The sequence below is a fragment of the Helianthus annuus genome, chromosome 5 (genome assembly GCF_002127325.2).
Source record: "Helianthus annuus cultivar XRQ/B chromosome 5, HanXRQr2.0-SUNRISE, whole genome shotgun sequence".
In the NCBI taxonomy this organism is placed as follows: domain Eukaryota; kingdom Viridiplantae; phylum Streptophyta; class Magnoliopsida; order Asterales; family Asteraceae; genus Helianthus; species Helianthus annuus.
Window position 1 is genome coordinate 3930613 of NC_035437.2, and position 15246 is coordinate 3945858.

At 33.4% G+C, this 15246-nt stretch overlaps 1 protein-coding gene across 1 annotated transcript; it reads left to right on the forward strand.

Annotated features, from left to right (window-relative positions):
- The first annotated feature begins 10398 nt into the window (after nt 1–10398).
- On the forward strand, nt 10399–11449 carry LOC110942504 (uncharacterized protein C119.09c). Its single transcript, XM_035989814.1, has 3 exons — nt 10399–10589; nt 11092–11235; nt 11321–11449. Exons 1-3 carry the CDS (start codon nt 10527–10529, stop codon nt 11447–11449), a joined length of 336 nt encoding a protein of 111 aa, XP_035845707.1. The 5' UTR covers nt 10399–10526.
- The last annotated feature ends 3797 nt before the right edge of the window (nt 11450–15246 follow it).

Sequence of the window (15246 nt, forward strand, 5' to 3'; positions counted from 1 at the left end):
CAAACCTAGCATTATTTAAATCCCTAAAATAGGAAGTACCTATGATATGTAGGGACGGATCTAGCGTACATTTGTGGGTTCGCAAGAAACTAGTGCGTTTGGAAAAAATAGTGAGAACCTTATATAATTTAGAAAAAAAATAGTGACAATTAAAGAGAATTTACCAAAAGAAACCCATTAGAAAAAAATCATGAATCCGTCATTAGTGATATGCGAACCACTAGAGAGTAAAGCGTTGATTCATTTATAATATTCTAATTCATTGAGAGTGAAGTCTTTCAATATGGGTGAAAAGATGAACTTATATAACCCATGATATGTATATGACTTTAGGAAGCCAACGGGTCAAATCAAGAAATCAAGATGACAAAATTCCTAAGCAAAAATGCGAGTGTCTTGTAACTATAAATAGGAAGGCATTTGTTTAACATTTATATTAGCGCAAGTAATTTTGATTATTGCTTGGTTGGATGTGTTTTGTTGAATGTCAATTTGGTAATGTGGTTTATGTATATGTTGTGAATGGTAAGGTCATTTTGGGTGTGTGTCATTTAGAGGCTAAGGAGTCACAAAGTGACCAGTGTTGAAACATGATTCACAAGATTGTAATGTGATAGTGTTAAATGTTGTAAAACCACTAGTGAAAAGCTGGAAATGGAGTTATAATGTTGTCATGTGACCTAATAAGTTGATTTGTTGGTTGTATGATCTAAGATGCTTATGTTCCTTGCTTAACATAATGGTCAAAAGCTTGGAGGATATACAAAAGTAATAGATAATGATGTTGGTAACTTATCTTATGTTGGAAACACAGTTAAAAGTGGGAAATTGACAAAATGTTGTTGTAGATGGCGTTTAAAACGTTTGTTTGAAAGCGTATACGCCCTTCCCTACTGCCATACGCCGACTATTATTGGTGGCCGGTGGGAAGAAAAATGGGGCAGTGTATGATACATTGATGCTTGATTTTCTTTGTATTTTGATGATGTAATTTGGGGCTTGTATACCGTGTTTAGCTTTGAATTTTCAATTAGCAATGGTAATATTGTGAAGTTACATACACTTCAGATATAGAACACGAAACAAGAGGTGGATCATGATCAACATACCATAGGAATCTTTTGTATTCCATGTTTTATAGTTTGACTTGAAATAGTAGTATATCTTCTGTAAATTGATCGAAGTCATATGGAGTCTGGATTTAAATTTGACATATGGGCAACCTTTTGGAAGTTGAAAAGTTGGGACCTAAACTCTACATTTATTTACGATATTGAGTCCTATAAACATGGGTGTTTGATGTGTTACAAAACACATATGTTTTTAGTTGTTTTATTAGTAGTTTTATTTGTTTTTAGCGTTTATTTATTTATATACTAGGTTAGAACCTCGTGTATTACACGGGTTAAATAAATGTAATTTTATATACTAAATAAAAAACAATATATTTATAAAAACCTATTTTATTACACGTGTTGAGTAATATAATTTTATATATTAAATGATAAAAAATTATATATTTAAAAAACTCGTGTATAAGTGTATTGTGCGGTTTGAATAAATGTAATTTTATATATCAAATAATAAAAAAAATTATATTTTTAAAAAACCCTGTGTATTCAAGAGTGGAAGAAATGTAATTTTATATAATAATAATAAAAGTAGTTATATTTAAAAAAAACTCCGTGTATTGTACGGGTTGAATAAATATAATTTTATATAGCAAATATTAAAAAAAAGTTATATCTTAAAAAAAGTTATATTTTTAAAAATCCTGTGTATTTTTAGACTAGGTTAATACTATTTTAAATTCTTGGTTTGATTAATAAGTTGTTTAATATATTTTCTCATAGTTAACAATAAAGATATAACTTTTTATTATTTGGTATATAAAATTACATTTATTCAACCCGTACAATATGGTTTTTATAGATATAACTATTTATTATTTAATATATAAAACACAATTTATTATATATCCAACCCGTGTAATACACGAGATTTTAACCTAGTCTATCTACTATAATAAAAGAAACCAACTTTTGAACGCATGTCATTCATTGAAGGTATCCTTAAATATGTACTTATCTTATATTAACTAAATAAATAATAAATTAATATTAAATCTTATCATACTTTAATAAAATATTATCCTCAAATCTAAATTGTTAATTTAATATATTTTTAAAACAAATACCTCTCTTTCATACTTAACTTATATTAAATATATAAATAATAAATTAATATTAAATGTTATCATAATTTATTAAAAATAATTTTCTTATTATTTGGTATACAAAATTATATTTATTCAACACGTGTAAAACGCGAGGTTTTAAAAAATTTATTTTTTTATTATTTACTATACAAAGTTACATTTATATAACTCGTGTAATACATGAAGTTTTTAAAGATATAACTTTTTATCATTTGCTATGTAAAATTAGATTTATTCAACACGTGTAATACACGGGGTTTTTAAGGATAAAAATTTTATTATTATTTGGTAGATTTTTCAACCCAACTATACACGGGCTTTTTAAAGATACGACGTTTTTAGTATTTAATATACAAAAGTACATTTATTTAATCTGTGTAATACACATGGTTTTTAAATATATAACTCTTTTTTAGATCTATTCAACATGTGTAATATATGGGTTTTAAGGATGTAATTTTTTTTTATCATTTGGTAGATTTATTCAACCCGATTATACACGAGTTTTTTTAAAGGTACAATATTTTTAGTACTTAGTATACAAAATTACATATATTTAATCTGTGTAATATACATGGTTTTTAAAGATATAACTTTTTTTATTATTTGATATATAAAATTACATTTATTTAACCCGTACAATATACGCGTTTCATAAAGATATAAATTTTTATTATTTAATATATAAAATTTCATTTATTCAACCCGTGTAATACATGGGGTTCTAACCTAGTAAAACCATAAAGAAATCAAATACACAAAATATAAAATATAAAATAACCTAATACACAAAGAAATCAGATCAAATAAACGGAATATAGAAAAACCTAAAAAACTAATGCTAAAATAAACAAACAGTAGTAATTTCTAAAATAATAAAATAGATTTATGTTGGGCTTATTCAAATGGGCCTAAAAGACTTTACGATTTGATAATAACTAGGGTTAAGACCCGCCCGCGTTGCGGCGGGGGTACATCGTAAACATTGAATGGATTAGTCCAAACGTTATATTATGCATTAACCATATGAAAACACACATTTCGACGTATCCAGATGAACTCAGTTGTCACACCCCGATTTCCACGTGTCACCGGTGGGCCCGGTGGGGGAGTATCGTGACGTGGTTGGCAACATACTAGTCAAACAACACAAAAATCAATATGCACAGCGGAAGCAATTTAAAAATATGATACAACCGAATTTAATATTGTAATTTCAAATGTCACAATATTCGAAAGTTTATCCACAGATGGATCGGAAACAAAATATAATCAATAGTTCAACAGACTTCAGGCATCTTAAGCTTGCGAGACTTCTAATGATGCTAAGGAGAAATCCCAGCCAATTACGCATAGTACCTGCATTTAATATTTTTGGGAAAATACGTCAGTTTACACTGGTAAATACAATCAACTGACTCATTTTGGAAAATGATTGAAAATTGGTTTGGATGCACGTGGCATAAACATTTTATTTAACTTGGGAGAATTATTTAAATATATAATCTTGTGAACGAATTACATGTTCCTTGTGCGTTCAGTAGCCCGGATCTTGTCCGGGTTAAAGATCAATAGACACACCACAATGTTCTTTTATGCACTGACGGGTGTACGCCTACACCCCGCGCTTAAGTCGTGGTCATTTCGTAAAATGATGCCATGGATATCCGGGACATGGTCATTAACCCCCCAAAGGCTTTAAGTAACAAGACTGTTTAAACGAGCCGATCAAATTAGTCAATTACCCACTCAACGGTGGAGGATTTGATGCTCGATCAAGCGGTATGCTATATACCGTAACCCAAGCCCGTATAGGGAAAATAAGTTAAAAGTATTTACCTGAGTAATGTATAAATCACAATAAGCAAAATGCACGTAGCTTTTACTGGTCCTCCTAATCTGGAACGAAGGTTTTATAATAACCTATTAGAATCCTAACGGGTCTTTAATTAAGCTTAAGCTTAGACCGGCTAGTTTCAAAGATACGGTTCGTACGCACGATTAAGCGAAGACCGGATAGAACGTGATTTAGACCCGACAAGTTTGAAGACTTGTTTAACATGGGTTTATTATTCACATTCTGGATTTTGAGATAAAACCGTTAAGGTTTGACCCGTTTCGGCTAATTTATGTAAACTTGTTACATAAACCGAACCGTACGCATAATAAGCGTGACGGGTATTCATGAGAGCTATATACAGGTTTCCTAAGTTAATTTATGCCTCAAATATGTTGTGACATCAGTAAGATGTCTTTCATTATGCCCGAAACGTGTTTAAACACAAACTAGGCCCCGTAGGGGTAGTTTGGTCATTTAAAAGTTTATAAAAGAGTTTAAGTAACAAGCTGAGTTACAGGTCTGATGTAATCAGCAAATATACTCAATTTACTAAGTTATATGTGTAGGATAAAATGTATATGTGAAATTTATCAATTATAACCAAACTATGCCCCGTAGGGGTATTTTGGTAATTTCACATAAGCCGAAAAGCTCAAAACTGAAGTCTGAGTTAATCAACTTTTGCTTACTGTTAACATATCATAATTTGCCTATAATATCAGTAGGTATCAACCCGGGTATGTTTAATATAGTTTTTTAATACATACTATGCGTTATAAACGCTTAATAAGGCGATTAAGAGCCGTTTACGGGTTTGATACATAAAGCTGATATTTTTATACTTCCAGAAGGCTTAAAACAATTTATTTAACATATCTAATCAGTAGCAAAAGGTTTGGAGTCGTTTAGATATGTAAAACTCATTTTATGGCCCGTAAGGGCAAAACCGACAATTACCGGACTAAGCCTACGACTACTAGTTATGCTCAGCCTAAAATTAATTAAAAATCTTTAAAAAATCCCCAAATAATATATTACATCAGTGGGTAAAAGATTTGATATCAAAAAGTATGTTTAAATAGGCTATACGCTAATTACGTCATTTTATTAACATAAAGCTTTCAATTTGCGATAATGAGCATAACTCTCAATCTACACCTCAAACTGATCTCAAATTTTGCATACAAGTTTATATATCAGTATGTAAGGTTTCTACTCTTTCACATTTCCAAAAATCATGTTTTAAGGTAATAAGGGCATAATGGTCAACATATGAGCAATTAACGGAATCATGCGTATTAATTGGATAACTAATGATCCGAGGTGTATAATCACAGAGGGTTATACTAGCATGTAACCTGGTCCTAATAAAGATCTAAGGCATTTCTAAAACATGCTTAAACGGGTCAGAACTGAAAGTCAAAGTATAAGTCAAACTATGCGACTTTCGGTTCCGAACCGAGTCTAAACAGGAAATTATCGGGTTGAACATGTTTAGACATGTCCTTACACTAATTACCAAGTTATATTAATGATCAAATAGGTTATAAGTGTTCTACATTGTTAATCATGCATAAATCGCATTTTAAACTTTCTGTTGACTTTTTAATTACACGTTTGACCCGACATTTAACCTAGTTAGAGTGGGAATCAGGGGAAACCCTTTTAAGGTTTTATTACCCACATAATTACCTCCTTAAAGGTACTTTTGATTCAACTAATCACTGGACCATTAGTGATTAATCTTAAAGTCAACCGTTAATTACGACGGTTTGACTTTTAAGCTAAAACTAGGCTAAAACTTAATTAAGAAATGTTAAGCCAACTTACAAAGGTCCTATGCACGAAATGTGAACACTTGAGGGCAGCCTTGAGCTCCAGAAATGACCAGATAGCTTGAAGAAGATGTGAAGAACAATGGTGCAAGTTCAAGCCTTTTTATAGTGAATTTCTCACCATAAATCCTTGACACATGAGTCTACAACCCACCACAACTGATCAACACTTGTTCCTAGTGTTTAGGGGGTGCTTTAGGGGTCAAGAGATGTGGAAAATCGGTTAAAGGTCGCGCAAAATAGGCCATGGCAGACATCAACCATTTTTCTCGGTACTGGGAGTCCCTCGCGTGGCGCGAGGGACCCTCGCGTGGCGCGACGGCATGCAGCAATCAGCATTCTTGATCTTTTGCGATTTGGTCCTTGGCTCTTCAAAATTCGATTAGGCACTTGTTTCTTGCATTTTAAACCCTCATAATTGATCTATAAAGGCTTTAAAACATATACCCACTTTGCTAAGTCCCCGGTTAACTTTATTGTTACCCGAAAAGTCCTAACTTTCAACGTTTACGCTTTAACTCTTTGCACACGAATTTGATCATCTCATACGACAACGAAACTTTACGAAATTTATATCGTGCATTCTAGTGAGCGTAATTAACAGTTACAAAGCTTCGGGTTTGTCAAAAGGTCACTCAGAGGTATAATTTAAACATGTTGACACATTTAGTCCCTGTAGTTTGAAATCTCTCACTTTTGGCTTCGTATGATCCATGATTTATTCGTTTGAAGGTATGAGCATCATGTAGGGTTAATGTACATTATATTTATTCACAGTTGACACTTAGAATACGTGTATTCACATACTTTCCATGTTTGTCAACTTTAGTCCTTCTATAATATTCTTTCACACGTTTTTAAACATATGACACGTGTCAACACATTATAGGACGTGAATTTTCGAGGTGTTACATCAGTGTAACCTGTATAAGCATTGTGATTGGATCAAACTGATGTGCACAAAGTAGTTCAATAAAAACAACTAAAATTAACCCTAATTTAGACACTCTAAGCTTTAAATTTATAAACTAAGACTTGATCTAAAACCCTAAACCACACAACCGGCAAGTGTACCGATCAGTGTAGTAAAGCTAAAGTAAGTCCGAGTATCGAACCCACGAGACTCTAAGGATCACGCTAAGACTCTATAAAGACTAAGACTGACACGACTCAAACTATTTGGTTATTAATTGGGGGGGGGGGGTTTCTAAAAATCCTAAGAATGCAAATAATGATGAACTAGATTAGCTAAGTAACTAACACGAATTCTAACGGAGACTTTGACCAGTGATGGATGGAGACTACCTAGGCTAGACGTAAAATAAACTCAGAATGGATCTCTACTCGATAATTTTGTGGTGTGGAACCGGGATCTTGGAATACTAAACCTATTAAGACACCACTAAGCCCCTCAAACACGCTCGAGGCGATTCTTATGGCACTACCTAGGATGTTATGCTCACCGGTTTTCTAGATTTCTTTTCCGTCCTCTAGTTTCTTGAAAGTGCCTATATAAGACGCTCTACCTTTCAGCGCGAACGTCTAAAGCGACAACGGGTTTTAATCTTGGTTTAATAGACTATGGAATGTTAAGGACTTATAACCAAACCTAGACCTATTAATACCCTTGAGCCTTTCCGCGACAAGTTTAGCAGCACATTTGATTTTATTAAATTACCGAATATTACTTCTAAGGTTACTTACTAGATTTTCACCCTAAAGGATCAAAGATTTATTATGTGATATAGACACTCACCAAAACCTAAAACCCTAGCCCGACTCTATTCCGTGATAAAGACCGTCACCAAGAATCGAACGAAGCAGTAAACAATAATAAAACAATAGTCAAACACACATATGCACCAAGGTAAAATCCCGAAGCTTTTACAGTACAAGAAATACCCACAACCACGACAAGAATGAGTAAAGATTCAAACTTTATTTAGTTATAGTCATTAGCCTAGGTAGTTAACGGAATTTAGCCGGAAAACATGTCTAAAAACAAAGTATCAATCATTGTATAAACTGAATTCATCATGCAACAAGGTTCAAACAAACGAAAACGAAAGAATAAGGATGATTAAACCCGAATCTTCACTCCCGAATGCTCCAAGATGTTACCCGATGATTCCTGGCCTTCCAAATGCTTCAAAATCGCTCCAAACAGCCGTCCAAGAACTCCAAGAACTCCAAGTTTTGTTGTTGTTCCGGCTGTCTTTTTTCGAACCTCTGATGTCGACTCTCAATAATAGCCGCCTTCTCTTTATAATTTGTACGGGCCAGCCCACTTACGTCTGATGTTGATTCCGTGCGTCCCACGTTGTTTCACGCCTATCTCTGTACCAAACCTTGTAACAGTGGTGTCCAACTATATTAATATTTCATAGGGCTTTGAATTAATGCATATGTATGTTAAAAACCCAAAACACATTGGTTCATGAATTCTGTTGGGCGTTTGATGTTTTCACGGCCCACACCAAATCTTGCAAAGATGGCCTTTTCAATTTTGTCTTCTGTGTGTATATCCCTTTATAATATGACTTCAACAAATATATATATGATATGCCTTTCCTTTTGTTTTCTTGGTGTCGTCCACCATTCTTTATTCTATAGAGATAGCGGGCTTGGCTCAATCACGGAAAATAGCTGAAATTTTACTTCGGTCCCTGGCACGCCATTATGTCCAACTGGCTGGTTATTTAAATATTACTCATTTTCGCTCCATTTGCATCAGGACCTGCCAAAACACAATATAATATAATATAATACTAAAACTAAATAAAAACAAATAAAACCTATACAAAAATTATACATTTTACACGGAACAAATATGTGTATTTTACCCCACATCACAAACGTAAAGTAAAACAATCATAACGTATTATATGTGACCCAACTTATACAAAGAAAACGTAACGGGTATGAAGGAAAATATGCACATGTAATCGAAAGGGATTAATTAGAACTTTCGAAAAAAAATGGAGAAAAAGAAACCATAATTTGACTCCACTCAGTTCGAAACAAACTTTACGAAACATACATAAAATAAACATGATAACACATTATATTTGACCTGAATCATTTCCCAACAAAGTTTACGTCGAAACGTAGAACAACTTGAATTTATACTAAAACGTACATAGAAATATGCACGTAAAAATGATTTCTTTAAACGAAAACGTATTATATTTGATCTGACTCGTCTATAAAAAAAGATTACGTCGGAATGTAAAAGAAATCATATTTACACATACCCGTACATAAAATATGCACGTAAAAAATAGTTTTTAAGTAAAGGAAGTATAGGGGTAAATTGAAACAAAATATTAGTAAAAAATTTAATAGGTTAAAAACGTTCATAAAACCGTGCCAAGTAGCACCAATGCCACAACCACATCGAATCTCAACATCGTAAAAATAAAATAGATAAAATGGTAAAAATTACACTGAACGAAAATCAGACTAAAATCGTTGAACCACACACACCCGTTATAGTGTCTTAATGCGAAGAAATTAACCAGAAACGTAAAACGTAGAAAATAACGACTAGTCGATCTACGACACGCCTGTTGCGGCGAACTTTTCAAAAGGGGAAAAATGGACGCGTTGCGACGGGTCTGTCAAATATGAAAAAGTATAGCAAAAACGTTGAACCTCACATGCACGCTACGACATGTTAACTCGCAAAATTTAGAACGAAACGTAAAACGAAAAACTTGCGAAAAATAAAAAGTATGGGGTACGAAAGTTGTAAATAATAAAGTGTTGTGTTAAATTATAAAAGATGAAAAACTTTGGGTTAAAAGTAAAAAAAAAAATAAAAGGGGCTAAAATGTAAAATATGAAATGTTTGGGTTAAATGTGAAAAACGTAGTTTTTTTTTAAACATTCCGCAAGCACAAAGTACAAGTCATGATGCATATATTAGTTGCTTATTTATATATATATATAATAATAAAGACTTTCTGCCAATAATTTAGAGTTAGATAACATTTGTATTAATTTAATTAATATTTAATAATTTAAATTAAATAATTACAATCAATAATTAAGGATGGTCTAGAATAATTACAAGTGTCCATCTAATGGTTTCTTTTATTATATAGTATAGATATAGATGTTTACTTAATCCTTGGAGAATGATTTATGATATAAGGTTTTATAAACACTTTTATTTCTTATTATATCTTTTCTTATTACTTTGATGTTCAGAGCATAGCTATGACGCAAATAAAATTAACACATTCAGATATCATTTTGTTTAATTTTACAAATTTATTTATCGGTTGTCATGTTGCGTAATACGTAGCCAACCACGTTCCGACACAACACACGAATTACTAAACGTCCCGTCGCAACACACAGGCTACTAGAACCCTAGTTATTTAAAACAAATAATATAATCATCAATTCAAAAAAATTATCAAATAATTACCATAATAATTTAAATCGGTTAATTTACAGCTTATCATTTCCAATCTACTACCACATGTTTACATAACATTTTTTGGGTGACAAGAAGATTTCGCAAAATTCCATCCCATTTTCAAACTTAATCGTTGAATCAATTTGGTAAAAATCCAGCGATCTTTATCCCAATCAGCAATCTCGGTGAAGCTAATAATCAGAAAAGATGATGTACGTGAAGGCAAGACCGACAACGGATCTGAATCGAAACACCGATTTGTTTTCAGTTGTAATATATGACTGGTTTGTTTCAATTGGTAGATGATCCATGCCCTAAAAGTGTTTAATTTCTTCGTTTTGAGTTTTCTAAATCTGATATGGTGGGTTCCTAGTTGTCAATATCGATCGCTATAGCGCGCTATGTAGCGGCGTATAGGTATAGCGTCGCTATTAGGATTGTAGCGATGGATAGCAACACCTTATTTTATTTTTATTTTTGTAATATAAATAGCAATTAAATATAGCTATAAAATAGATGGATTTTAGGTTTTGTTAAATATACATGTATAATAATAGCATATATACCAGGGTATTTTGATATAATATACATATAATTTTTTTTTTAAATTTGTTTCTAGTGTATAGCTATTTATAAAATAGCGCCCACTATTTATCGCTATTCGCCATTAACAACTATGGTTGGGTTGATGATTGATGCCCTAAAAGTGTTCAATTTCTTAGGTTTAGGGTTTCTTAAATCTCAAATTTGATTTCATTGTCTTTGTTGTTAGGTGGTGACTTATCACTTTTTTCATTGGATGAAAGGGACTCCGTTTGCTGACGATCAAGGGATATATAACAGACTGACATGGTGGGAGCAGATCGACAATGGCAAGCAGCTCACCAGAAACCGAAAGTTTCTAACCGTTGTACCTGTACGTAGACTTATATAGATTCTTGAAGCTAAAAGCATATAATAGATTATGTTTCATAGTCAACATTTTCTTGTTTAAATTGCAGGTACTTCACACTACTGATTATCAACATCCAATGATATTCTTCAATACAGTTGCTGTAATTGTGCTTGTTATCGCAAAGTTTCCAAATATGCATAAAGTTAGAATTTTTGGTATTAACGGCGATATGTGAGAGTTTGGATCTCTGTATTGAACCCTTTAGATCACACTTCAATATTCTCAAGTGCATTTTGCACTGCCTCCGTGATCCTTTAGATCAGGGTGGTTGAGTACCTCTTGACTAACTACATACTCGACGGAACGACTGCTATTGGAAGACACTAATTCAATACACCAAGGTCCATGCTACTAATGTCCATTTTGACAATGTCGATGGAGCGTAGCAAGCATATTTGGATAAATATGTCCACTTCGTCTCTAACTATAGGCGAGTTACAGGTTCTTCGTTATCCATCCGAATCATAATATGCTAATATCCTCATTAAAATCATCAACTTTTATTTTAGTAAAATGTCCGACTTCTTCGAATCTATCTAGTGTTAACGCACTAGTTGACCCATTAACACTTGAAGTTTTGAACACAAATTTTAGTGTTTTTAAGGCTATATATCTTTTCCTAAGAAGATCAAATAATACAAACCTTGAAGAGTATTTAAGTACCTATAGGAATTTAACAGGTTTAGTTTGTAAAGTTCAGTATATTTTTACTGAAAGGGATTTAACATTTTTAAGTTAGTAAAGTTCATTATTTTGAAAACCGGACTGATCAAAAAATAAATAATTTAATAATAAAAAAGGTATCAAGAAATACAACATAACTAAACTAAAGAATGCTAACAACATTTTGAAGTTTATGGGAAATAAAAGAGTTAATTGCCCGGATAGTCCCTGTGGTTTACTATTTTTTGACCTTTAGTCTCAAAATTTCTAAAATTACATGTATGCTCCCTGTCTCAAATAGTCCCTAGACTGTTAGTTTTCCAGTTAAGTCAATGTAAAATGACAAATTACCCTTTTTATAAAAAAACAATAACTAAAACATCAAAATAAAGTTAATTAATACTTAAAAATTTAGTCAAGTTATTTTCTTAATCTCTTGATTATGATTTCGACTTTTCTGGATTCACGGGAACAATTTCGAATAAACGGGTTGTAGGTCCCTTTTCTCGGAGGATCGAGAACAAACCTAAACCTTGTTATACTAACCCACTAGCGAGTGCGGAATCCAAGCTAGCGGGCAAACCGGGATGATGCAAGAACAAACACAAGAACACACAAAGTTCACCGATTAACACCACTGTATTAATACGTATGAAGGTTTACGGTTACAAGCACAATGTTTACAATCTTGTTTGCAAACTCTCTAAAGTGTGTGTGTGTGTGTGTTTTCCAGCAGAGTTTCACTAACTCTCCAAATGTGCATCTCTCTCAACACTAACACACTGCATGGGTATTTATACCCATACATAACAGGTCTTGGTCGAAGGATCGATAGATGGTCCGAAGGATCATCTGTCGATGACAATGTGTCCGAAAGATCAGCATGGACATCGAAGGATCATCCTTCGATGCCTAATGGTCGAACCATGGTCGAACCATATCTTTCGAGCACCTCGAAGGATCAGTTGTATCCTTCGAGGCTATCCTTCGATCCAGACAACATCATGTTGTCCAAGTCAAACTAGGAGGATAGTTGACTTGGTCAACTTACAGACTGATTTAGGACATCGTTTACATACAGACCGAATACAGACAAAGTACAGACACAAGTGCACCAACAAACTCCCCCTTGGCTGTAGCTTTGTCTTTATCTTGTCTTTATCTTCTGTAGATGTAGACTTGTCTCGAACTTCGACAGTCTTTGGTCTTCGAGTTTCCAAAACTCTGATGTCCTTTCAAGTCTTCATGGTCGGAGGATCTTCAAAGTCTTCACGTCTTGAAAGCAGAGAGTGTATCAACAAACTACCCGTATCATGTAGGCAGTGTGTTAACAAACTCCCCCTTAACATAAGCTCCCCCTTGAGTTATGCTCGTGAAATACTTTAACTTTATGAAGTGAGATCCTTGTGGTGTTGATGATAGCCAGCGGCAACTCGATCATCTTCATCTTTTGAGTGCCTTCTCGTCGTGTCTTCATTCCAAAGCTTGTCATCGACCATGTTCTCCTAGCCTTTAGAATCTGCACATGCAAGAAATCTAAACGCGTAATGAGAATAACTGCTTGGAATATAGTATAAACAAATGACACACGAATGACCATGTCATAATCAAACACCGTCCGACAGTTTGAAAGTTTAATAAATTTGTCAATTTAAGTCTTTAACTTTCAAAACTTGCAAATTTCGACCGTTTATGAAGATTTAGTCAGTTTGGTTTTCGTTCAGGTTTCAGGCAACGAAGACTTGAGCTCCAACATCGTACGATCGAAAATAAAGTAGAAATAAAATCTTTTTGGCTTTTATAAAATTTATATTAAAACACTCCTAAAATCTTTTTGGTATTTTTGAAAGTAAAAGACAACAATTTAAAATCCTTTGAGTGTTATCAAACGACATCACCGCTAATGTCATGCTGATATGCACCAAACGACGAAACTGTTTAAAAAGAAAAACAATAAAAGTTAAGCAGAAAATAAATAAATATATACAAACATTCTTTTTGCGAGTTTCGAGGGTAAGAGAATCATATCAGTGTACGGTCATGCCAAAACACTCTTGTTGTTCAGTTAGTTAACATTAAGATAAGCATCCTATAACAATTATCGGTATTGTTGTCCACTTAAGCTCAACTTATCAGATGTAATCATGGCGAGAGGATACGTTAAGGTATGATTTATACTTACCAACCGGTGTTCATCCACATCACGACACATTCCCGTATCAAGGTATGCACGAGAGTTCATCTTACCGGTGAGTATACCGATTATCATCTGTTTGACCGTATAAAATTGTGAGATACTCACTTATTTTGATTTGAAAACAAGTCCTTTGTGATATAATCACTTATTGATGAGGAACTTGAATTTCATGTGCATGAGGGCACAGGTGCAAGTCCGTGAACAGGTCAGTACTTCCGTACAGCAGAGAGACGAACTTGACACCCGGATAAATGTGATATTTTATCACTTATTTGAGTTGGACATGTGATTGTTTATCACTTATTGAGGTCGAATGCAGTATGCAATATGTACACGTATGTATAGTATCATGGAAGATCTAGACTTGCGTCCCCGTTATTTTTCGGTAAAAGATACAACCATGATACCCAGATGATAAGCAGCATAAAGACCGAATATCTCAGAACCTCGGCAATCTATCAAACGAAATTTCGGTACTAAGACCATATGCCAATGAATGGTTCCCACCTGGTCTTCAGTCGATTAAGATTTATATCACCCTGCACACTTTAAAATGATTGTGAGCCTACCGATACATCTTATATAGAGCTGCTTATCGTTTTGCATTTAAGGTTTAAAGAGGTTTGGATAGACCACTGATGTACTATCATTTTCTCTTTTGTTCTCCAGGAAACTCATTTTTGATTTTCTATTGTTTTTGTGTTTTTGAAATTTTTCGATGTTTTTGTATTTTCCGATTTTTGGATTTACTCCCCCTAAAATCAACAAACTAAGATAAATTTAAAAACACACAAAGATATTTACAAAAATGATTTTCCGATGTTGGTTTTACTCTTGTGCTTGACCTTAATGCCGTTTACCAAAATTAAGTTTTATCAGAAAAGATTTAACAAATTTTGGAAAAATGAGTTGGCATGTCGGTAAGCGGTGCGGACCATGACAACATTGATGAGTTTCATATTGAAACAATCACGTGTAAGGTGATATCCGAGATCAACGTGTCATGTCAAAGAGTGATGTACGAGATAATAACAATTCACAAAGCAGCTAAAATATCGACAAGTATAGGAGAGATTAAGAATTTAAAGGCGTATCCTGCAACTGTTCCGTGC

Bases quoted from the DNA above. Each gene is read 5' to 3' on its own strand.
- LOC110942504 (XM_035989814.1), top strand. From the start codon at position 10,527: ATGATGTACGTGAAGGCAAGACCGACAACGGATCTGAATCGAAACACC. The intron at 10,590-11,091 runs GTAATATATGAC...CTTTGTTGTTAG, and splicing joins ACACCGATTTGTTTTCAGTT to GTGGTGACTTATCACTTTTT. The intron at 11,236-11,320 runs GTACGTAGACTT...TTTAAATTGCAG, and splicing joins AGTTTCTAACCGTTGTACCT to GTACTTCACACTACTGATTA.